This window comes from Lineus longissimus, chromosome 13 (assembly GCF_910592395.1).
Source record: "Lineus longissimus chromosome 13, tnLinLong1.2, whole genome shotgun sequence".
Classification (NCBI taxonomy): Eukaryota; Metazoa; Nemertea; class Pilidiophora; order Heteronemertea; family Lineidae; genus Lineus; species Lineus longissimus.
In genome coordinates this window covers 16613456-16637033 of record NC_088320.1, presented here as the reverse complement: position 1 = coordinate 16637033, position 23578 = coordinate 16613456, and the positions used below count along the sequence as shown (strand labels likewise).

At 46.0% G+C, this 23578-nt stretch overlaps 1 protein-coding gene across 8 annotated transcripts in view; it reads right to left on the bottom strand.

Moving 5' to 3' along the window:
• LOC135497584 (coatomer subunit alpha-like) overlaps nucleotides 1–22713 on the bottom strand; it is a 28386-nt gene extending 5673 nt beyond the window's left edge. The window contains exons 1-24 of one of the 8 annotated variants that reach the window (XM_064787342.1): nucleotides 22557–22713; nucleotides 19467–19654; nucleotides 18967–19047; nucleotides 18540–18616; nucleotides 17045–17154; nucleotides 16476–16496; nucleotides 15115–15330; nucleotides 14670–14696; nucleotides 11888–11917; nucleotides 11227–11362; nucleotides 10681–10914; nucleotides 10316–10382; nucleotides 9883–9958; nucleotides 9510–9545; nucleotides 7386–7468; nucleotides 6042–6181; nucleotides 5542–5627; nucleotides 4804–4942; nucleotides 3433–3595; nucleotides 3078–3224; nucleotides 2603–2792; nucleotides 1860–1955; nucleotides 1430–1732; nucleotides 1102–1214 (exon numbers count right to left, since the gene is read on the bottom strand). In XM_064787342.1, coding sequence (XP_064643412.1) covers nucleotides 1102–1214; nucleotides 1430–1732; nucleotides 1860–1955; nucleotides 2603–2792; nucleotides 3078–3224; nucleotides 3433–3595; nucleotides 4804–4942; nucleotides 5542–5627; nucleotides 6042–6181; nucleotides 7386–7468; nucleotides 9510–9545; nucleotides 9883–9958; nucleotides 10316–10382; nucleotides 10681–10914; nucleotides 11227–11362; nucleotides 11888–11917; nucleotides 14670–14696; nucleotides 15115–15330; nucleotides 16476–16496; nucleotides 17045–17154; nucleotides 18540–18616; nucleotides 18967–19047; nucleotides 19467–19654; nucleotides 22557–22596 — 2799 coding nt within the window. In that variant the 5' untranslated portion in view covers nucleotides 22597–22713. The remainder of the gene's footprint in view (nucleotides 1–1101; nucleotides 1215–1429; nucleotides 1733–1859; nucleotides 1956–2602; nucleotides 2793–3077; nucleotides 3225–3432; nucleotides 3596–4803; nucleotides 4943–5541; nucleotides 5628–6041; nucleotides 6182–7385; nucleotides 7469–9509; nucleotides 9546–9882; nucleotides 9959–10315; nucleotides 10383–10680; nucleotides 10915–11226; nucleotides 11363–11887; nucleotides 11918–14669; nucleotides 14697–15114; nucleotides 15331–16475; nucleotides 16497–17044; nucleotides 17155–18539; nucleotides 18617–18966; nucleotides 19048–19466; nucleotides 19655–22556) is intronic. The other 7 variants (XM_064787347.1, XM_064787345.1, XM_064787344.1 and 4 more) reach the window with 7 other exon arrangements.
• Between the last annotated feature and the right edge of the window lie 865 nt (nucleotides 22714–23578).

The following is a 23578-nucleotide window of genomic DNA, read 5'->3' as shown; positions in this document are numbered from 1 at the left end:
TTCACTCATGACTCCATGCAATTGGTGATAACAAGAGAACCAACCTCCCTGAGGGTAACCCTACCTCAGAGTCATGGTGAACAACCTCACCAGGGGGTAACCCTACCTCAGAGTCATGGTGAACAACCTCACCAGGGGGTAACCCTACCTCAGAGTCAAGGTGAACAACCTCACCAGGGGGTAACCCTACCTCAGAGTCATGGTGAACAACCTCACCAGGGGGTAACCCTACCTCAGAGTCAAGGTAAACAACCTCACCAGGGGGTAACCCTACCTCAGAGTCATGGTGAACAACCTCACCAGGGGGTAACCCTACCTCAGAGTCATGGTGAACAACCTCACCAGGGGATAACCCTACCTCAGAGTCATGGTGAACAACCTCACCAGGGGGTAACCCTACCTCAGAGTCAAGGTGAACAACCTCACCAGGGGGTAACCCTACCTCAGAGTTAAGGTGAACAACCTCACCAGGGGGTAACCCTACCTCAGAGTTAAGGTGAACAACCTCACCAGGGGGGTAACCCTACCTCAGAGTTAAGGTGAACAACCTCACCAGGGGGTAACCCTACCTCAGAGTCATGGTGAACAACCTCACCAGGGGATAACCCTACCTCAGAGTCATGGTGAACAACCTCACCAGGGGGTAACCCTACCTCAGAGTCATGGTGAACAACCTCACCAGGGGGTAACTCTACCTCAGAGTCATGGTGAACAACCTCACCAGGGGGTAACCCTACCTCAGAGGCAAGGTGAACAACCTCACCAGGGGATAACCCACCCTCCGAGTCAAGGTGATCGTCTCTAATCATAAAGGCCTAAACTGAAACCCTCTATGGAGTTTACATGCAAAGCCTTTCCTCTGAGGGACAGGTTATCCTCGAAGAGGTGGTCACTGACACCTCTTCAATTACGTAACATTGGAGCAAGAATTCTCAGATCTGTGATGACTATTATTTGATGCCATGACCAAAGTTGATACACCGACTGCTGGCCTACTACTGACATTGGCATTCTGACTTTTGAATTGAATTACTGAAATGTGAACTCTTGAAGAGATGCGAAAGAAGATTTGCGAAGAAAATTTGATCCATGATCACTTACCAGATCAGCGGGCAGCTCAAGGTCCTCATCACCCACGTCCCATCCACCGCCATCATCAGCCTTGCCAACCAGGTCCTCATCATCAAGACCCTCGCCACCACCAAATCCACCATCTGAAATATGAACAGGTATAAAAAATAATAACATCACAACTTGGTGACCTCAGATGTTAACTGCAACACAGGAATTTTATGTGATATCTCAATAGCATTCAAGTACTAATGGGTATTCTCCTGATCTTCACAAAATTGTGAGATCGCTGGCCAAATGATATGACAAACTGATATAGTCCAGTTGACAATCACAAATAACTGTAGTTGGTACAAACCTTCATCAAGGAGGAGATCCGCATCATCACCCCATCCTTCCTCGTCACCGCCTGCCACAGCTGTCATGGCCGACACGCCTGTCGCTGCCCCGCGAGCAGCCATGGCACCCTCGAAGAATCCCTTGGTGACGGTCAGCAGCGGCCAGTTACTCTCCTGCTGGTTGATAGGTGGTGGTGGCTGCAGCAGGGTGGCACCGGGGAACACTTCAGGTAGGTTTTCCTTCTGCGAATCAAACTGGTTCTTGAGTTCCTCCGCCTCGTCATCAAGACCGTGCGTGGCAGCCGTCAGGTATGCCAGCGCCTCTGAAACATACAACACAACCAGTCAATACTCATAACACAATAGCAGAAGGACGACCTTTAGATGGAGCCAGAGGGTCTAAATCAAAAGTCAAGTAACAAGTGAAAAAGCAAGCTGCACATTACTCACTCTGTCCACAGTTCTTGAGGATGCGCACTCGCTCCGACACGTCACCAAGGAAGAGAGCGTTCTGGAAGTGGCCGCTCGTATCTTTACGGATCTCAGCTGAAAGTCACCAACAGAAGATTAGACAGGAGTAGCCAGGATTTCTAGAGGGGTGTCAAAAAGACAAAGACAAGTTCTAATCACTCTTATCAAGAGATATTAGTGGCAGAGTGGTTAGAGTGTAGGGCAGCGTGACGGTGGTGTGGCAGAGTGGTTAGAGTGTAGGGCAGCGTGATGGTGGTGTGGCAGAGTGGTTAGAGTGTAGTGCAGCGTGACGGTGGTGTGGCAGAGTGGTTAGAGTGTAGGGCAGCGTGACGGTGGTGTGGCAGAGTGGTTAGAGTGTAGGGCAGCATGACGGTGATGTGGCAGAGTGGTTAGAGTGTAGGGCAGCGTGACGGTGATGTGGCAGAGTGGTTAGAGTGTAGGGCAGCGTGACAGTGGTCTGGCAGAGTGGTTAGAGTGTAGGGCAGCATGACGGTGGTGTGGCAGAGTGGTTAGAGTGTAGGGCAGCGTGACGGTGGTGTTGCAGAGTGGTTAGAGTGTAGGGCAGCGTGACGGTGGTTAGAGTGTAGGGCAGCGTGACGGTGGTGTGGCAGAGTGGTTAGAGTGTAGGGCAGCATGTCGGTGGTGTGGCAGAGTGGTTAGAGTGTGAGGCAAGAGAACGTAGAAGATGACGTCACCCCGACTGAAATCACAGCTCGACTCACCGATCTTCATCATCTTCTTGAGTTTCTCCAGGTTGCCTGTGATCAGGTAGATGAACGAGAGCTTGTCAAAGTTCTTGGTTCGCTGGTAGGCCATCTCGACCACCTGGTGGTTACCCTGCAGTAGCGCCACCTCTCCCAGCTTCTCCCAACAGTTCTTGTCATCGAGGGCACGCGCCGCATCAAGGGCAATCTATGAGAGGAAGTGGGAATCAATCTTTGTCAATACAACGTTCACTCAGAATCTAAAAGCTTGGCGTGGTCAGGCAGCCAAGGCCTCACACTCGTACTCCTAACATTGTAGGTTTCCAAACTTACATGGACACATTGCCACTTTGCTAGGGCAAGTCACTTTACTCGATTGCCATGTTTTTTTAATGTGACACAAAAGTAAGATTCCTTGTATGTGGTGCTCGGGCCAGGGCAATAATGGACATTCCTCTGGCAGATCAGAATACAATAACTAAAGTCAACTTACATCGATCTTGCCACACTCCAAGGCAAGTCCAAACCGTGTCTTCTCGTCCTTAACGAAGTGTAGCGCCACCTCTGGGTAGCCCTTCTTCTGCAAGTAGGCGATGATTGACTGGCCGACCAACTTGGCATTGCGCACCATGTGCAGAACCTTGAGGAAAACATGCAAGTTTCAATTATTGATATTGAATGCATGTAGCCAGCAATCACATCATGGAATGTGTTTATTATCTACGTCCAAGTGATCTTTGTCACTCCAGAAACAAATGATTTCATCCACATACTGAAACTCATTTCATGAACAACATCAAATTCAGTTTAGCCAACCTTGCTAAAATTGGCAGCACACCAACACCTACCTCATCATATTTCCTGTTGACGAGAGCCAACTTGAACTTGAACTCAGTGGGATCGATTCCCAGGACACGGGGGCGGCACTCGCGGTCCAAGCAGTAGATGCTGTTGCCTTTCACCCTGGTGATGTAGATGGGCAGGTCCAGGGTACGGATGATCCCGTGGTCTCTAAACACATCAAAACAAGTGCTTGTCTTATATTCAATATTGAAATCTCAAATTCAGAACAATAAGTTACAGCATGAATTACACCAAGCTGAATTAAGTAGAATGCTTTTGGAGCCATACTTGATGACATACTGCAGAAATCAGAGTGATATGTTGGCGTGATTATATAGTTTTCTCAACTCTTCATCACACAGCCATGTTTTAGATGAGACCCTTGGTGATGCAGTCAGGAGGTCAGTAGTTGAGTTGTGTTCAGACGTTACTGTCCGGGCAACTCTTCATCACACAGCCATGTTTTAGATGAGACCCTTGGTAATGCAGTCAGGAGGTCAGTAGTTGAGTTGTGTTCAGACGTTACTGTCCGGGCAACTCTTCATCACACAGCCATGTTTTAGATGAGGCCCTTGGTGATGCAGTCAGGAGGTCAGTGGTCGAGTTGTGTTCAGACGTTACTGTCCGGGCAACTCTTCATCACACAGCCATGTTTTAGATGAGACCCTTGGTGATGCAGTCAGGAGGTCAGTGGTTGAGTTGTGTTCAGACGTTACTGTCCGGGCAACTCTTCATCACACAGCCATGTTTTAGATGAGACCCTTGGTAATGCAGTCAGGAGGTCAGTGGTTGAGTTGTGTTCAGACGTTACTGTCCGGGCAACTCTTCATCACAAAGCCATGTTTTAGATGAGGCCCTTGGTGATGCAGTCAGGAGGTCAGTGGTTGAGTTGTGTTCAGACGTTACTGTCCGGGCAACTCTTCATCACACAGCCATGTTTTAGATGAGGCCCTTGGTGATGCAGTCAGGAGGTCAGTGGTTGAGTTGTGTTCAGACGTTACTGTCCGGGCAACTCTTCATCACACAGCCATGTTTTAGATGAGGCCCTTGGTGATGCAGTCAGGAGGTCAGTAGTTGAGTTGTGTTCAGACGTTACTGTCCGGGCATTTTATATGATGATTTCAGATGGCATCTCTGGAAGCTTTCATTCCAAGTGTACCACACAGTGCCTGCAGAGAATGCCTCACTTTCAAATTGTTCAGCAGAAGATCCAAACGCACATCACAAACATTCTCAAGTGATCAGCTTTTGCCTTACTCGGGAAGTATATAATCGACCAGTCAGCTTTAAAGGGAGTCTTTAGGCAGGAGAAAGATGGGCACGATTCAGTCACAAGAAGTCACCAATAGGTGTGCCCACAATCTCACAGTACGTACCCATTGATGAGAGCATATTTGATATGGTTACTGGTCGTGTAGACAAACACGCCAGACTCCTCCCACGCACCACTCTTCACACGGATATTCTCATGAATGGTACACAGGTTCTCCATCTTGCGGTTACAGATTGTGATGCCTGCAATCGACAACGTAGAATAAACATTCAGGTTTCAGCAATAGACACGCGGCAGACGGCGAACAGCCCTTCATCTCTCATTCACTGTAAACCATCACATTTTGCAATCCATTTCTACGACCCAAACTTTATTTATATTTTATTTAAGATAAACTTTCACACAACTCTGAACAAAAACCCCATGTAACCCATAGGTCTGTACAGACAACTCTGAACAACAACCCCAGGTCACCCATAGGTCTGTACACACAACTCTGAACAACAACCCCAGGTCACCCATAGGTCTGTACAGACAACTCTGAACAACAACCCCATGTAACCCATAGGTCTGTACAGACAACTCTGAACAACAACCCCATGTCACCCATAGGTCTGTACAAACAACTCTGAACAACAACCCCATGTAACCCATAGGTCTGTACAGACAACTCTGAACAACAACCCCATGTAACCCATAGGTCTGTACAAACAACTCTGAACAACAACCCCATGTCACCCATAGGTCTGTACAGACAACTCTGAACAACAACCCCATGTCACCCATAGGTCTGTACAGACAGTGAACATTAATGAGTCGATTGAATGTTGTGTTAACTTACCGTGCTTGCTGAGCAGAGCCACAAACTGGACGTCGGCTGACCAGACCACATACTTCACTTTGGTCACCTTTACACTGGCAAGAGACCTGCAAACATCAATAAGAAAACTGCATGAAATGATTTTCTCCAGCCTGAAAGCTCGCGACCACAGACTCGAGACTTCAGTGTTTATATACCCCATGTGCGCTGATCTGGCAGACAAGACATCGGAAAACCAAAAAGTGACATAGAAAAGTTCATTTAAACTGAACCAAAATAACGACACCAGAGACGGACCTTCATAAAATAACACTCTCCTCACCACACTTGATAACATTGCAGAGCTTAGTTTGCGAAAGATGCAGGAAAGACATATGACATGGCTGAGAGTGCAGTCTGGTGCTGCAGTAATAATATCCAGATGACACAGATCTTTTCTCTTGTTTGGTCTGGCATACTCTTGTGAGAAAGAAGGTGACTCTCTTGACAGCTTCATCTTTTTGGTATTCATTCACACCCACCTTTTCTGCTGGACGTCAAACAGTGTAATGCCATCACTGTCCTTGAGTAGGAGGCAGCCAGTACCGGCGTAGAAGATGTCCTCACAGTTGGGGGCCTGCACCTTCTTGGTGATCTCATTCTTCAGATTCTTGATCACAATCTGAAAGTAACGAATGTCAAGTTGACTCCAACCACTGTGTGACTAATCACCCATAAGATTCCACAGAGGGGGGCAGCTAATAGCCATGGTGAAGAGCTCAAGTTTCCCTCATCTATGAAGCAACACCTAAGGCCAACATGGCAGCTGTGATTGGAGGGCAGCTAATAGCCATGGTGAAGAGCTCAAGTTTCCCTCATCTATGAAGCAACACCTAAGGCCAACATGGCAGCTGTCATTGGGGGGGCAGCTAATAGCCATGGTGAAGAGCTCAAGTTTCCCTCATCTATGAAGCAACACCTAAGGCCAACATGGCAGCTGTGATTGGGGGGCAGCTAATAGCCATGGTGAAGAGCTCAAGTTTCCCTCATCTATGAAGCAACACCTAAGGCCAACATGGCAGCTGTCATTGGGGGGCAGCTAATAGCCATGGTGAAGAGCTCAAGTTTCCCTCATCTATGAAGCAACACCTAAGGCCAACATGGCAGCTGTCATTGGGGGGCAGCTAATAGCCATGGTGAAGAGCTCAAGTCTCCCTCATCTATGAAGCAACACCTAAGGCAAACATGGCAGCTGTCATTGGGGGGCAGCTAATAGCCATGGTGAAGAGCTCAAGTTTCCCTCATCTATGAAGCAACACCTAAGGCCAACATGGCAGCTGTGATATTGTTGATTTGGAATAAATCATACCCTGGTAACTATTTCTATTTGAACCCGAGGGGACATCAACAGCAGGAGTCACAAGGCTGCACAATCACGACATTTTCACCCTCACAAAGCCTCGGGAGACATCCTGAAGGGACGACATTCGGCATGTTACCCTCCGTGGCGGGCATTATTTATTATCTCGTACCAAAAGTCATTGGTAAAAAAGAATCGGCTATTTACGTAGAGATGCCGTCGTCAGATAAAACACTGGTCGCAGTAAACCATATCAACTCATATGTGATCAAAACTCGACAGAAAAGCTTGTAATGTCAATGTGTATTTGGCAGTATAGTATGATTGTCAACGAGAAACGACACACTCTTGGCATATCATATAAATTTTACCCGCCACGGAGGGTAACATGCTGAATGTCGACCGGCTGGAGCAGGCAACATTGCTAATACCACACAGTCATGTGACATGTATCAGCCAATCATATTCACGGAATCTCACTTGAGGTATGAGATAAGATAAAGACATACTTGAGACTACTACTTACTGTATGTGTTCGGTCAAGAACGGCAAATCTGTTCCTTGCGACCCAAACAGCCGTCAGGCCCGACGAGCGCTTCCCCTCAGGGGCTGAAACAAGGAGATTGAGGTAAAAGTGAACATTTCCAACAATGCCTGGAGTGTAGCCAAGAGAGGTCATGTTTACACTTGGCTGCTTGGACAACATCATCCAATATCAAGTTCATAGACTCACCTCGGCCCTAGTCGAGTGAACCTTGCCCTGGTGCTGGTTATCAAACAGCATCTTTACATCATTCGCTGTTTTAACTAAGCCTCCAATAGAATGGTATTTTTCACTCTGAAAACTATTTTTATGTTCCAACTTCTACAGAATGTGAAGTGCTGTATGAGCCCCCCCCCCCTCCCAGTATCTAGAGCAAGTAACTCAGGGAAACCAATCCATCCTGACATGTTGTCATAGAATCACGTTCTGATCAACTACGTTTTATTGGTGACTAGGTAACGACCCATAACAGGTCTTGTTCAGGTCTGAAGGGGTCATGAGGGGGGGGGACTGGTGAGTAACATTGGTAACATGGCATCAAAAATAATTACAAGAAATAAGTTGAGAGCATAAGAATAGACGGGCAGCACACTGGCTCAGTGGGAGATGGGTTGAGGCTACTTGCAGGGAAGGGCTAAGTGTGGAAGTTGAGAGCATAAGAATAGACGGGAAGCACACTGGCTCAGTGGGAGATGGGTTTGAGGCTACTTGCAGGGAAGGGTTAAGTGTGGAAGTTGAGAGCATAAGAATAGACGGGAAGCACACTGGCTAAGTGGTAGATGGGTTTGAGGCTACTTGCAGGGAAGGGCTAAGTGTGGAAGTTGAGAGCATAAGAATAGACGGGCAGCACACTGGCTCAGTGGGAGATGGGTTGAGGCTACTTGCAGGGAAGGGCTAAGTGTGGAAGTTGAGAGCATAAGAATAGACGGGCAGCACACTGGCTCAGTGGGAGATCGGTTTGAGGCTACTTGCAGGGAAGGGCTAAGTGTGGAAGTTGAGAGCATAAGAATAGACGGGAAGCACACTGGCTCAGTGGTAGATGGGTTTGAGGCTACTTGCAGGGAAGGGCTAAGTGTGGAAGTTGAGAGCATAAGAATAGACGGGAAGCACACTGGCTCAGTGGGAGATGGGTTTGAGGCTACTTGCAGGGAAGGGCTAAGTGTGGAAGTTGAGAGCATAAGAATAGACGGGAAGCACACTGGCTCAGTGGGAGATGTGTTTGAGGCTACTTGCAGGGAAGGGCTGAGTGTGGAAGCTGAGAGCATAAGAATAGACGGGAAGCACACTGGCTCAGTGGGAGATGGGTTTGAGGCTACTTGCAGGGAAGGGCTAAGTGTGGAAGTTGAGAGCATAAGAATAGACGGGAAGCACACTGGCTCAGTGGGAGATTGGTTTGAGGCTACTTGCAGGGAAGGGCTAAGTGTGGAAGTTGAGAGCATAAGAATAGACGGGCAGCACACTGGCTCAGTGGGAGATGGGTTTAAGGCTACTTGCAGGGAAGGGCGAAGTGTGGAAGTTGAGAGCATAAGAATAGACGGGCAGCACACTGGCTCAGTGGGAGATGGGTTTGAGGCTACTTGCAGGGAAGGGCTAAGTGTGGAAGTTGAGAGCATAAGAATAGACGGGCAGCACACTGGCTCAGTGGGAGATGGTTTGAGGCTACTTGCAGGGAAGGGCCAAGTGTGGAAGTTGAGAGCATAAGAATAGACGGGAAGCACACTGGCTCAGTGGGAGATGGTTTGAGGCTACTTGCAGGGAAGGGCTAAGTGTGGAAGTTGAGAGCATAAGAATAGACGGGCAGCACACTGGCTCAGTGGGAGATGGTTTGAGGCTACTTGCAGGGAAGGGCTCAGTGTGGCACTGAGAGTGCACTCCTTGGTATCTACAGACAGGTTTCTGCATTAGGCTGGCGATTGTTTGTAAAGCACTTTGAGACAGTATAGTTACAGTCCAATATAAACACACTTTAGAACGTACATTTTAAATTTCAGAGGGAAAAGTCTTATCACAATAGGATATTGTGATGAAAGGAAGGGAGGAACAGGATCTGGCCATATAAACAACTGGTTCACACACGGTGTAATTATAGACAGTGGAACAACGTACATGATTTATCTGGTGACTGTCCAAAAGGCACCAGGCCTGCCACAAACAAGTAGAGAATGATGATAATACAACTGGTAATAAGACATGAATCCAATCTAACGTCACCATCCATCACATCGAGTATTTACAATAGACTTGGTTCTGCTTCCTTGGTGAGTGTCGCTAACTGAACCCTGCGTAACCTCCATATCTTCAAGTTCATGGACGGGTAGACAGTGAAATGTTCTCATTAGTCTTTGTGGCCTTTCATGAAGTGTTTGCCTGGTTTCACCAACATATTTGACTCTGACACATGGTGGTCTCAATATTTTGATGTAGCCTCTGCAGCAAGTTATTTACATAGCAGTGTCTGGCTTTAACGGGAATTACTCACCATCTGGGTTCTGTGAATCTGAAGACTTGGGAATCTGATACAAGTCATATGTGCTGTTCTCAACATTGCCCGCTCTCTGAAAGATAAACACAAACACATGTTTACAGCAGGAAAGGTTTATAACCAACAGTTTGGGCGAGACCGGCCACAGTCATTGCCAGACTTATATAAGTTGCTTCTCAATGCACTCTACATTCTAAGCCTTGCTCCATCCAGATCTTCAGGGAACTGATAAAACATATGCATACTGGTACTTGATTTGGAAACTTTGGCATGCACCGGTACATTTGGAGTCATTTCCATTATAGCCAATGGGAAACATACACCCAGTGTCATCTCGGGTGGTGCGTCACAAGCAGGACATCCACAAGTGACATGAGTTGTCACGACATTTCCTGACTTGGTGTGTATATGAATGGTTGAACAGGCTTACCGTGCAGAGGAGGACAGCATTCTCAGCCGGGTTGTAGGACATGCTGAAGACAGGAGTCCGTGAGCCACTGGAAGCAAAGTCACCACATCATCAGCAAACAAACAAACACAGGGGCATTGAGAAGCATAAACTCTCTATGAGCTCTGGCTCTCTGCTCTCATGAGTGAGCCGTCATTAGTCCAAGCTATTACTTAGTTCTCTCTCCTGTCAGTGGACACCCAACAACAGTGACAGTGAAGTGCTTTGACACGGACCCAGGTCAACCAAAGTGCTATAAGAGCTTTCATAGGCTTAGCCAGTATTTCTAGAAGAGGGGATGCTACTTTTAGTTCAGAGACACCCCACCACGTACCCACCCCACGTACCCTCTGAGCTGCATAACGGCCGTGTCCTTGGACGTGGTGAAGTCCAGCTTCCTCAGATACCGTTCCTTTACATAGTACAAGATGTTCTGGTTGACGGCGAATGCAGGCCGCTCGCGCTCCAGCTTGAAGATGATCATACCGTTGTCGTGACCAGCGGCGAACAGATTGAGAGTCGGGTGGGCGGCGAGAATCCAGAAGCGATCATGTTCACGTCTGAACGTCTGCACACCAGTTCTGTGAAGGAGAAGATATGAAAACATGTGTAGGAAGATGTTGTGGCAACAACCATCACTCCAGATCAGCTGTCTATCATAGCAACATTCTTTCAAAAATCTCCCTGAAGATTCCATCGACCTCGGCAAACTCGTTATGGGCAAAATCACAACTATCAATATTTTATTGTGGGATTCATCAAATCTTAATGTGATTGCTCACAGACAACACCAAGGTAATATGCTGGTTCACAGTTACATAGACAGTGCAAATGTTATGAGAGACTTGCATATTAAGGTTGACGGACGAGCAATGATAAGAAGCCTAGCCTACCTCTTGGACATGTCCCACACACGAATACTCTTATCCTCCGAGTTACTGACAATCAGTTCCTGACGAGGATGAAAGATGGCGCATGATACGTTGTTGTAATGACCGCGACAGGTGTCCACTTCCCAAGCTTTCGCCTCTGAAAGTTCAAAAATGATCATTGATTTACATGATGCAAAACATGGTTTGGTCATTTGAAAACAGACGTTTTATGGCGAGTTCGGATGGAAAAGTAGCATTTAGAATTAGATAACTCGAGTTATCTAAACGCTACTTTTCTGACTGTTTTTGTTATTGCAATAAAAGTAAATCACTATTGGATATTGCAGGTTTTACATTTCAACAGTTTGGTACTGAGATCAGGTGTACCGTCACTTATGTTTATTTTACAATAATTATCTCATTTTACATCTGAAAACTTGATATAATTTTATTCATCATTTCCATCCGATAATCACAAAGAAAGTCCCACATTGTGCAGGTTTTCACAGAATTATGGGCAAGATTGAAAGACAGAGCTGACCTGCCTGTCCTAACCTTCATTGAGTTTGCTGGTTTGCACACCATTTTGAACTTATCTCACGTGAACTCAAGACCAATCAACCGTCAGTTGGAGAACATGCAGGGGGAAACGTAAACATGTGTAAAGCATTTTGATAATTACCTCTCCTCGCCCAGGTTTCAGGGCCCAACCCTGCAAGAATACGACACCAGGACTTCAGACAGACAGAGAGAGGAAATAGGGCTGTCCAACTTTGGGTAGCTTGTCGGGGCACCAAACTGAACCTGAGGCCACTAGAAGCCATCAAGCTGCCATGAAGAAGCTTGTTGGGGCACCAAACTGAACCCGAGGCCACTAAAAGCCACCAAGCTGCCTTGAAGAAGCTTGTTGGGGCACCAAACTGAACCCAAGGCCACTAGAAGCCACCAAGCTACCATGAAGAACCAGTGGGAACCACTTACCCCTGCAGCTTGTTGGGGCACCAAACTGAACCCGAGGCCACTAGAAGCCACCAAGCTGCCTTTAAGAACCAGTGGGAACCACTTACCCCTGCAGCTTGTTGGGGCACCAAACTGAACCCAAGGTCACTAGAAGCCACCAAGCTGCCTTTAAGAACCAGTGGGCAGCTGCATACCCCTGCAGCTTGTTGGGGCACCAAACTGAACCCGAGGCCACTAGAAGCCACCAAGCTACCATGAAGAACCAGTGGGAACCACTTACCCCTGCAGCTTGTTGGGGCACCAAACTGAACCCGAGGCCACTAGAAGCCACCAAGCTGCCTTTAAGAACCAGTGGGAACCACTTACCCCTGCAGCTTGTTGGGGCACCAAACTGAACCCAAGGTCACTAGAAGCCACCAAGCTGCCTTTAAGAACCAGTGGGCAGCTGCATACCCCTGCAGCTTGTTGGGGCACCAAACTGAACCCGAGGCCACTAGAAGCCACCAAGCTGCCTTGAAGAACTAGTGGGCAACTGCATACCCCTGCAGCTTGTTGGGGCACCAAACTGAACCCAAGGCCACTAGAAGCCACCAAGCTGCCATGAAGAACCAGTGGGAACCACTTACCCCTGCAGCTTGTTGGGGCACCAAACTGAACCCAAGGCCACTAGAAGCCACCAAGCTGCCTTGAAGAAGCTTGTTGGGGCACCAAACTGAACCCAAGGCCACTAGAAGCCACCAAGCTGCCATGAAGAACCAGTGGGAACCACTTACCCCTGCAGCTTGTTGGGGCACCAAACTGAACCCAAGGCCACTAGAAGCCACCAAGCTGCCATGAAGAACCAGTGGGAACCACTTACCCCTGCAGCTTGTTGGGGCACCAAACTGAACCCGAGGCCACTAGAAGCCACCAAGCTGCCATGAAGAAGCTTGTTGGGGCACCAAACTGAACCCAAGGCCACTAGAAGCCACCAAGCTGCCATGAAGAACCAGTGGGAACCACTTACCCCTGCAGCTTGTTGGGGCACCAAACTGAACCCAAGGCCACTAGAAGCCACCAAGCTGCCTTGAAGAAGCTTGTTGGGGCACCAAACTGAACCCAAGGCCACTAGAAGCCACCAAGCTGCCTTGAAGAACCAGTGGGAACCACTTACCCCTGCAGCTTGTTGGGGCACCAAACTGAACCCAAGGCCACTAGAAGCCACCAAGCTGCCTTGAAGAAGCTTGTTGGGGCACCAAACTGAACCCAAGGCCACTAGAAGCCACCAAGCTGCCATGAAGAACCAGTGGGAACCACTTACCCCTGCAGCTTGTTGGGGCACCAAACTGAACCCAAGGCCACTAGAAGCCACCAAGCTGCCATGAAGAACCAGTGGGAACCACTTACCCCTGCAGCTTGTTGGGGCACCAAACTGAACCCGAGGCCACTAGAAGCCACCAAGCTGCCATGAAGAAGCTTGTTGGGGCACCAAACTGAACCCAAGGCCACTAGAAGCCACCAAGCTGCCATGAAGAACCAGTGGGAACCACTTACCCCTGCAGCTTGTTGGGGCACCAAACTGAACCCAAGGCCACTAGAAGCCACCAAGCTGCCTTGAAGAAGCTTGTTGGGGCACCAAACTGAACCCAAGGCCACTAGAAGCCACCAAGCTGCCATGAAGAACCAGTGGGAACCACTTACCCCTGCAGCTTGTTGGGGCACCAAACTGAACCCGAGGCCACTAGAAGCCACCAAGCTGCCTTGAAGAAGCTTGTTGGGGCACCAAACTGAACCCGAGGCCACTAGAAGCCACCAAGCTACCATGAAGAACCAGTGGGAACCACTTACCCCTGCAGCTTGTTGGGCACCAAACTGAACCCGAGGACACTAGAAGCCACCAAGCTACCATGAAGAACCAGTGGGCAACAGCATTACCCTGCCGCTTGGTGACAAAAAACTCTTGTTTTTAAACTTTCTGACTCCCCAATCACTTAACCACCAAACGAGGGGCAAATCAGTTTGTTTTCAAGACATTCTCTATTTCTTGATAATGAAATTAAACTTGTGTTGAAATGAATGTAGGAGTTTAAAGACAGGACTGATCTGAGTGTAAAGATAGATTTAAACCAAGATCTGACACTTGAGACTGACATTCTAAAGGACTGCTAGAGATCTGTCACCTTGCTCGTCTGCCTGACAGGAAGGTGTTAGTGAATTGAGGGGCGGTTCATTTACTGACACGGCCCCACCTCACAAGAGACAGGAAGCAACATGAACCCAAAGCAGACTATGCTAACATGACCAGACCTGCCAACCCTAAAAACATGCATTCCAAATAGGTTTTGGCGTCTTCAGACACATCTCGCCAATTTAAGAGTATTTTGGCAATGGCCACCTAGTTTACTCCTCATGCATTTTCCCTTGGCAAACTCCAGTACCAGCGGTCAAGGAGTATTATTTTCACCCGGAGTATAAATACTCCAAAAGAGTACTTGATGGCAGCTCTGGATGAGCCTGCGAGTTACCTTTGGGGCACTCTTGGTTACCTTTCTCTGTGGAAAAGAGTGCACTTGATATTATATAAATATTCCAGACTAAAAGTTGATGAGATGAAGCCGTGGTACCAGAGTGTTTATACCAGTACAAGTTAAAGATCCCACACAGGGGAACAGTGACATATAGTGGACTCTATACCTCAGCAAAGATTGAAAAGGGTTACAACACTGGTAGTCATGATGATCATGCGTTGCCTTACTCACTCCAGCAAATGTCAAAACTCTCTGAATACACACCAGAACTCAGCAGAGATAACAAGCCCTGCACACCACTGTTATTCCATCATTCGGTGTTGGAGTATTCGCACACCAAATAACACAACCAAACTTGTCAAATCTTACAACAATGCTAAGCGGGTAACCACGGATACAAGACAGCTACTTTATAAGGTTCTAGCGAGCATCAGACCCTCACCATTCATTCTCCACAGCTTGATCTGTCGATCATCTGCCCCCGAGACAATCAATGGCAGCGTTGGGTGGAAGCAGGCCCAGTTCACTCCACGGTCATGACCTTCCAGGACATGCTTGACAATCGCATCAGAGGTGCCGAACAGGTCCGTCTGATTGGGGTTCTTCAGGTGGTCCTCCAAGCCACCAGGTCCAGGTGACACGTTCTTCTTCCTCAAGCCTGAAAAACATCACAACAAGTCAAACATTAAACCAAGCCCTGATAATGGTAGTGTCACCTCCTCTGAAAGTAGGATTACCTTTAAGGAGATGTTCAGACCGTTTTTGAAAAGAGGAGAGATTTGTGGAAGATGAGGCAGGCCTTCTGGCCCAGGCTCTATTACCATCATATTCAGTAGATTTTGCTTATGGAACAACAGGACCAATTCTTCATCTTTGAATATCTTCACATAGGCACTTTACAATCCCCCTGCCGTGCATCCCTAGTTGTGTAAAATAACATTGGTGAAACAGGGTACTACTGCTTACAATTAGGTCTAAACACATCATGCTACATCTCCCCTCACAACTAAGCAAGGTATGGTCACCTTAAAATGGAACGGGACAAGGACAAAACTCAAACAGTTACACCTGGTCACACATCTTTTTAAAATGACAACAACACACATAGCTTTTGACAACTGTTAAACTTGAAAATCGAGTTGTAGCAAAACAATAATGAAAGATATTCGAGACATAAATACTTCATAGTGATGGCTTTTTTATGTCAGCACACAAACATCACAATTTCTCACTATTCCATTCCTGAAATATCCTCACATCTACAGTCTTAGTGACGGATGGATAAAAATCATCATCCAGCAGAGCTACCTGGTATGTATGCTCATTTTTACAGCAAACACTTTAATTGTCAGTACTCAGTAAGACCTGTTTACAACAGCACATGCAGAAAGAGAGCCTTCCAACCGATTCACAACACACAACAGTTGCAGTGGCATCATTCTGATTTGACGTTTTTACCGCATGCTGACTGGTTGTCAACGGTTGTAAGTCTATCACTCAGATGCATGCAACCAGATAGTAAATAGGATCATGCCTTTCAAAATATTTCGATCACAATTAGATGTGTTTGACACTGGGTGGTCCGACTTCTATCACTGAATCCAAGGTATAGCTGAGGTGTAAAGCCTGATTGCGCACGGAAACTAAAACAAATAATACATTTCACCAAAATCAACATTTACTTCCTTGCTAAGCTCGGCAAGTTTCCCCAATTAACCACATCGTGACCAAAATATTTATGGAAAGGTACTGAAAAATGTCTATAACGCCACCGAAGATGCTGAGTTTGGAGGGGAAACTTACCAGAGAATTTCTGAACTGCAACTGGAATGTGACGCATGAACAAGTCAAAGTTTATTTTTTGGCCGGGCTTCCTTGAGAAATGATAGTGATACATGTAGCAAAAACGTATGGCATCAAAAGAAGGTCTTCCAATTCCACTAACCACCGACTACGTGATCCCAAACTGGTGTGAGCTCTGGATCTGATTTTACCCACAATTACAAAAGACTTGCAGTCATTGCACCCCATAAGCTACAAACACTTTCATGGCCGTCCTTAAATACAGTTCATTTCTGCTCGATTAGCTGTAGAACTGAGACCGCATGAAAACTGTATTAGGTAGAAATCAATTACCTCATTCTACAAGGAAACCCAGCACTCCGGTGGACGAGGTTACCAAACCAAGGTAATGGATTGGAAACATGTGAAGCAGGACCCAGGAATCATCTAATCAATGAAGACAGGTGGGCAGGATAGGTGAGCGAACCATCCAAGATGCCTTCTAAGCAGAGACATGCAGGGCCTAATAAAGGTGGCTTTGTCATGAAACATCTCAATCTAAACTCAAAGCTGTGATTCTCCCAACTCACCAGAGATGTCCCAAACTCGCACGGTTTGATCCAGAGATGCTGACACCACCATATCTTCGGTTGGGTGGAACTGGGCACACATCACATAATGGCTGTGCCCCGTCAAAACACTGAAACAAACAAAGAATAATCAACTTGCAATGAATCGTACAGAACTCTTTACAAAGAATTTACGAGAAGCTCTGTTGAAAGTCTGAATGCACAATGCACCGAATATCCTTGTTCACTATTGAGAGTTGGCCTGACTCTAGCAGGGCCTCTAGAATCTTCATAGGCCTTGTTCATTATTGAGAGTTCGCCTGACTCTAGCAGGGACTCTAGAATCTTCATAGGCCATGTTCATTATTGAGAGTTGGCCTGACTATAGCATGGACTCTAGAATCTTCATAGGCCTTGCTCACTATTGAGAGTTGGCCTGACTCTAGAAGGGACTTTAGAATCTTCATAGGCCAAGTTCACTATTGAGAGTTGGCCTGACTCTAGCATGGACTCTAGAATCTTCATAGGCCTTGTTCACTATTGAGAGTTGGCCTGACTCTAGCAGGGACTTTAGAATCTTCATAGGCCATGTTCATTACTGAGAGTTGGCCTGACTTTAGCATGGACTCTAGAATCTTCATAGGCCTTGCTCACTATTGAGAGTTCGCCTGGCTCTAGCAGGGACTTTAGAATCTCCATAGGCCTTGTTCACTATTGAGAGTTGGCCTGACTCTTGAATCTTCATAGGCCTTGTTCACTATTGAGAGTTGGCCTGACTCTAGCAGGGCCTCTAGAATCTTCATAGGCCTTGTTCACTATTGAGAGTTGGCCTGACTCTAGCAGGGCCTCTAGAATCTTCATAGGCCTTGTTCACTATTGAGAGTTGGCCTGACTCTAGCAGGGACTTTAGAATCTCCATAGGCCTTGTTCACTATTGAGAGTTGGCCTGACTCTAGCAGGGACTTTAGAATCTTCATAGGCCTTGTTCACTATTGAGAGTTGGCCTGACTCTAGCAGGGACTTTAGAATCTTCACAGGCCTTGTTCACTATTGAGAGTTGGCCTGACTCTAGCAGGGACTTTAGAATCTCCATAGGCCTTGTTCACTATTGAGAGTTGGCCTGACTCTAGCAGGGACTTTAGAATCTTCATAGGCCTTGTTTACTATTGAGAGTTGGCCTGACTCTAGCAGGGACTTTAGAATCTTCATAGGCCTTGTTTACTATTGAGAGTTGGCCTGACTCTAGCAGGGACTTTAGAATCTCCATAGACCTTGTTCACTATTGAGAGTTGGCCTGACTCTAGCAGGGCCTCTAGAATCTCCATAGGCCTTGTTCACTATTGAGAGTTGGCCTGACTCTAGCAGGGCCTCTAGAATCTTCATAGGCCTTGTTCACTATTGAGAGTTGGCCTGACTCTAGCAGGGCCTCTAGAATCTCCATAGGCTTTGTTCACTATTGAGAGTTGGCCTGACTCTGGCAGGGACTGTCAAATCTGCCAATGTGGCAATGACTTACCAGACACAGCTTCTTGACTGCCAGTTCCAGATGCGGATTGTCTGATCGTCGGATGAACTCAAGATCCATGGATATTCCTGAAACAGAATAACACAGTCATGTCAATTTCAAAACTAACTTTGAAAATACCTTCTCAGAATCTGAGATTTTAATCCTTTTGTTGAATTGAACAGCCAACTGAAGTCAATTCTACCGTAGTCTAGTTTCCAATGGAGGATATTTGCACAAGTTTTGGGTGGAGCACCTTTGTAAGCCAAACAATAAGGATCGCCTGAACGATAGTTAGGACTACTTTCAACTTAAACTGATGTACTCCATGCAGGGGAAGGCGTTTTAACACAAAATATTGAACAATTTAATTGACTAGTATTAGCAGGGCTCACAATCTCGAATGAACTGGCCTGAAAATGTATAAGTGAATACTTACATGGTGAAATGTGGTCGTCCTGATATAATCGAGATGTCCCAGCAATGTAAAGATGCATCTCCTCTGCTTATAGTTCCAAACCTACAAAAGTTATGATGCTAGATTAGTAGGAATGGACAAGAAATAATCAGACTGACTAGCCAATACTAGTATCAACAAACCTGATAAAAATGGACAGTGATATCTGTCAGTTGAGTTAGTATGACAATTGATATCCTTGCCAAGTGTCACAAAACAGCTGGTTTATGACACAGGAACTTCTCTCAACAAACAAATCACAAATCTGCTCAACATTTTATCTTAAAAACTTTACATTTTAGTATTCGATTACCAATGTTCACTTTGAGCCCTTTTAGGATAAAACCTACTACCAGGTCACAGCAGGTCAAATCAAGACCACTCCTCTAATCACACTCAAAGCCCTGGTTCCGTTTTGGTCAGCATTTTCAGTCTACCCAAGAGGTTTTAATGACAACAAAGTGCTGAATGTTTCCACTCACCTTGATCTTATAGTCGTCTCCTCCCGAGACAAACAGCGGCTGCTGCTGATGGAAACAAATGCCTCTGACGGGACCATCATGCTCATCAAACTTGTCAATCAGAGTACACATGCGGTAATCCCATAGCTGCACAATACCGTTGTGGAGACTTGCAAGAACCCAGGGACGCTTCGGGTGAAAGGAAATACCTAAATGAATAGGAAACAAGTCATCAACAGACTTTCAAGCCATTCTCAATCTCAACGACTCTGCACTCATGACTTTAACAATCACGGGTTACCCAGATCTCAGACAAGCATTGTGTGACGGTGATCTCAATTTTGTCCGAGTTCTGATGTCATTTTGGCCATCAGGACGTATTATCTGTTTCTGAGCTATTTTTAGCTTCAGTGCAGATTGCTCTTCTCATAGCTGATCGTCCTTAGCATGCAGATGGACTGGGTCATCTAAGAGAGTTAAAGGTATAACTGAATGGCACCAACGTGGGTTTAGAAGGTCTAAGTATGCATTAAGACAACAATAAATCCAAAAAAAATCGATTTCAAGCAATGTGGTTCGTTTTCTTTCAACTTTTATTCCCAGACCACGCCCATCCTATAAAAACGAAAATCTTCGGGAATCTTCGGCGATGACGACAACAAAGGAAGGCCGAGCGATCTCTCTCGGGAATATCATGGCGGTGCAGTGCATTTGCATGTGAATAGTTTCTTGCGATATCATACGAAATATCAATTGATATGGTGATATGGATATGGCCCAACATGTCACAATAAGGCTAGATAAAAAAGTTGTTGCTCATCCTCGCCCGAGCCTATGATATGAACTTTTCCAGATACGCCAGCACCACCTAGGGACAGCAAAACAAACCACCTTTACAATAGGTTTTTACGGTCAATGACGCCAGACGAGCCATCGTCTGGCCGGCTGTTATAAAACGCGGATTCCGCGGAAATCCGCGCGTACCTGGTTCCGCTGGCTACCGTCAGATGTAGTGGTAGTCGTTCACACGCTCTCTTAACTGCTAAAGCTATCAACTTAAAATTTGGTACACATGTTCTCTCTGACACCGAATTTCGGTCGATCCGATTCTTGATTTGGCCACCAGGAAGGGGGCCAGAAGTGGAAACCTAAAAATTGTAATATCTATCATAAGAGTGACTCATTTTCGATAGAAATGGTATAGTTCTCCTAGCAAGGATACATCACATTTCATACCGACTTTGGTTTGACCTTGCACCAGACATGTAGCATATTTTTTACCAAGGATGAATCGTCGCCTGAAGATGGCTAAATTAGCCCCACTGCTGCTGCCTATAGTCCCCACCGCATTTTTGTATATTCATTAAATAAAAGACCACCATGCGAATGGTTAATTGACAAGGACATTTAAATAAGCCTGTTTATCATTTCATGTCGAATTAAACGTTAACTGAATCACACACTACGCTGGGCGATCTTCGGTCCGAGTAGCTAGAGTAATGAAAGTAGACCTACCATCGGGAGTTTAAGAATGTTCCAGAAGGGCGCCAATGGCTAATATTCACAAAATACGAGGAAAAGTTTTTACTTTAAACTTCATGTATACCGTACATTTACACTAGCCATCTCTGTAGAACAATGTAGTAAAAAGCATATTAGCACATGATATAATTACAGTTGGCTGGCATTGATTATTGTAGCTCTCGGCCTAACGATAGATCGAAACACAGTTATCACTACATCTGACTACCACTATATCTGACGGTGGCCAGCGGAACCAGGTACGCGCGGATTTCCGCGGAATCCGCGTTTTATAACAGCCGTCGTCTGGCGTCTTTTACCGTGAGGATCTATTGTAAAGATGGTTTGTTTGGCCGACCCGAGGTGGACCAGCGTATCTGGAAAATGGTTATTGTCAGCTTGTTTCCGCTGGCGTTGTGTGCGTATTAACTATTTGGTTTGGCTAAAACACAGACGACGTTATACTGTCTATAAAAATCATGATATGTAATACAACAGTTAATAAGTTGGCCCGGAGGTAGCGACAGTACGGTTTAGACAATGGGAGACTGCTGAAATGTGGAATCAGGAACGACTGCATCCTCGCTTTGACACTTGGCAGAGTCGACATTTTTAGCAGTCTTCCATTGAACGTACCGTCGCAACTTCTGGGCCAACTTCTTAAGTCATAAGTGTCATATAAGAATGCAGGTTATTAATCAATGAAATCGTGAAAATAGGCAACACGCCAACGGCAAGATGATTCTTTACGTTTGACACTTTCGGTAATACTAAATCACAACCAATCATGACCAACACTTCAAAAACAGAGTACAGTAGGCTAGTGGTTTACAACCATGCTTCTGAAGAAATGCCATGAGTTTCATTCATTTTGAGGGTCATGTTTTTGAGTTATTTTAAATGAATGCAAGGCATGCCAATCGATTGCCGAATCAGGCTACCGTCGCCATATTTATTTTGGCTCAAGTGGCTGGGTCCAAGCAAGGAAAATGTGGTCTATTGTGGATTCGGCAATCGACTGGCATGCCTTGCATTCAAAATAGGCCGCGGCTATTCTTACGACGATCCCTAATGCATTTTACATACAAACTACTGGTTATTCTTACGACGATCATTTTCACCTTTTTGGGCCTTAATCCTAACCCTGACACTCACCCTGACCCTAGGGCCTAACACTTACTCCTAGCGCCAACCCCAACCCTAACCCTTCCTTTACACTAGTCTTATCTCCCTAGATCCTCAGTTTAATCTCTGAAATCGCATAAATCCTAAGTTACGACTAGTCGTAAGAATAGCCACTTTGTTCAAAATAACTCAAAAACATGACAGCATGACCCTCAAAATGACTGAAACTCATGGTATTTCTTCAGAAGCATAATATATACTATTTACCACATATAACCTGTTTTTGAAGTATTGGTCATGATTGGTCGTGATTTAGTATCGCCCGACACTTTTGTCAAAAAACCTGGAAAGAGACTTAGTTAGGCCTAGGCTAGGCTACTCTACTCCTTACTGGACTAGGCCTAGTCTGGTCATAGTCTAAGTTTACGTTCTATATTTATTAAAATTAACAGCAATCCAACACACCTTTCACCCTCGCAGATTTCGTTTCGAACTTCGTTAACATATTACGTTTCCAAATAACAAGTCAGTTTATGGATGACCTATCGAAATACGGCACAAAATGTGGAAATAAATCGGTTGTTTTTATGCCGACAACATGAAAACGCCGACGTGGAAGTAGGTCAATCCGATAGATGGCGGTGGAATATCCTTCTCCAAGGTCTCGTTAGGGAGTTTTTCCCGAATGTACGCGATGATGACGTGCCCCATTAACAGGACGTAACATCTATTTTAAAATGCGTTTCCAAAGTGATTGCATGAGGACAACCCATTTGTGTCATATATCACTGGAAACGCCCGATTCCCCTGATTCTGCAGGATGTTAAATCTGGCATTTTATTTCTTTAAATAAATCATAAGCGTCGCATTTGCTCCTATAGCTCTGTTCAACATCCCAAGTGGCAATATCTTGCCAATTGACAATAACCAAAAACTCCAAATATTGTACATTTCTTCCTGAATAATTCTTACAGTGACCATTCTCCCATGAAAGACAGTTGCTTACGCTACCCAAAAATAAAAAAAAAAACCGAGGGTCAACCATTGAACTTTTGAGATATGTTGAATTTTGCACAAATCAGCGAAAAAAAACCGCTCGAACTGGCATTGGACGGCATTTCAACGCGGGTCCGACGCACATCCCAAGTTCAGTGTACACATACGTCGGCAACAACAGTAAATGCGTAGTTTCTTGTTAGCCGCCTATTGAGTAGCGCTCTAGGTTTCAGAAACTCCAAAAAAACATGTCTTTGCCAAAACAACTGCTGAATCAACACTGAAATACTGTGAGGGCCGAGAAATCGATGATTTTAGGAACTACGGTTTGTGAGACCCTAGTTCGGTCAGCCTTTGTGTCATCCTAATTTGGTCTCAGGTGGCACTACAGAGCGCGGAGGGCGGTATCAAGGGGCGCGTCAGATTGGGCGCTGCTCCGAGCGGGACTGTTGTGAGGAGGTTTTGGACGGTTGCATTCAGTTTTGGAGAGA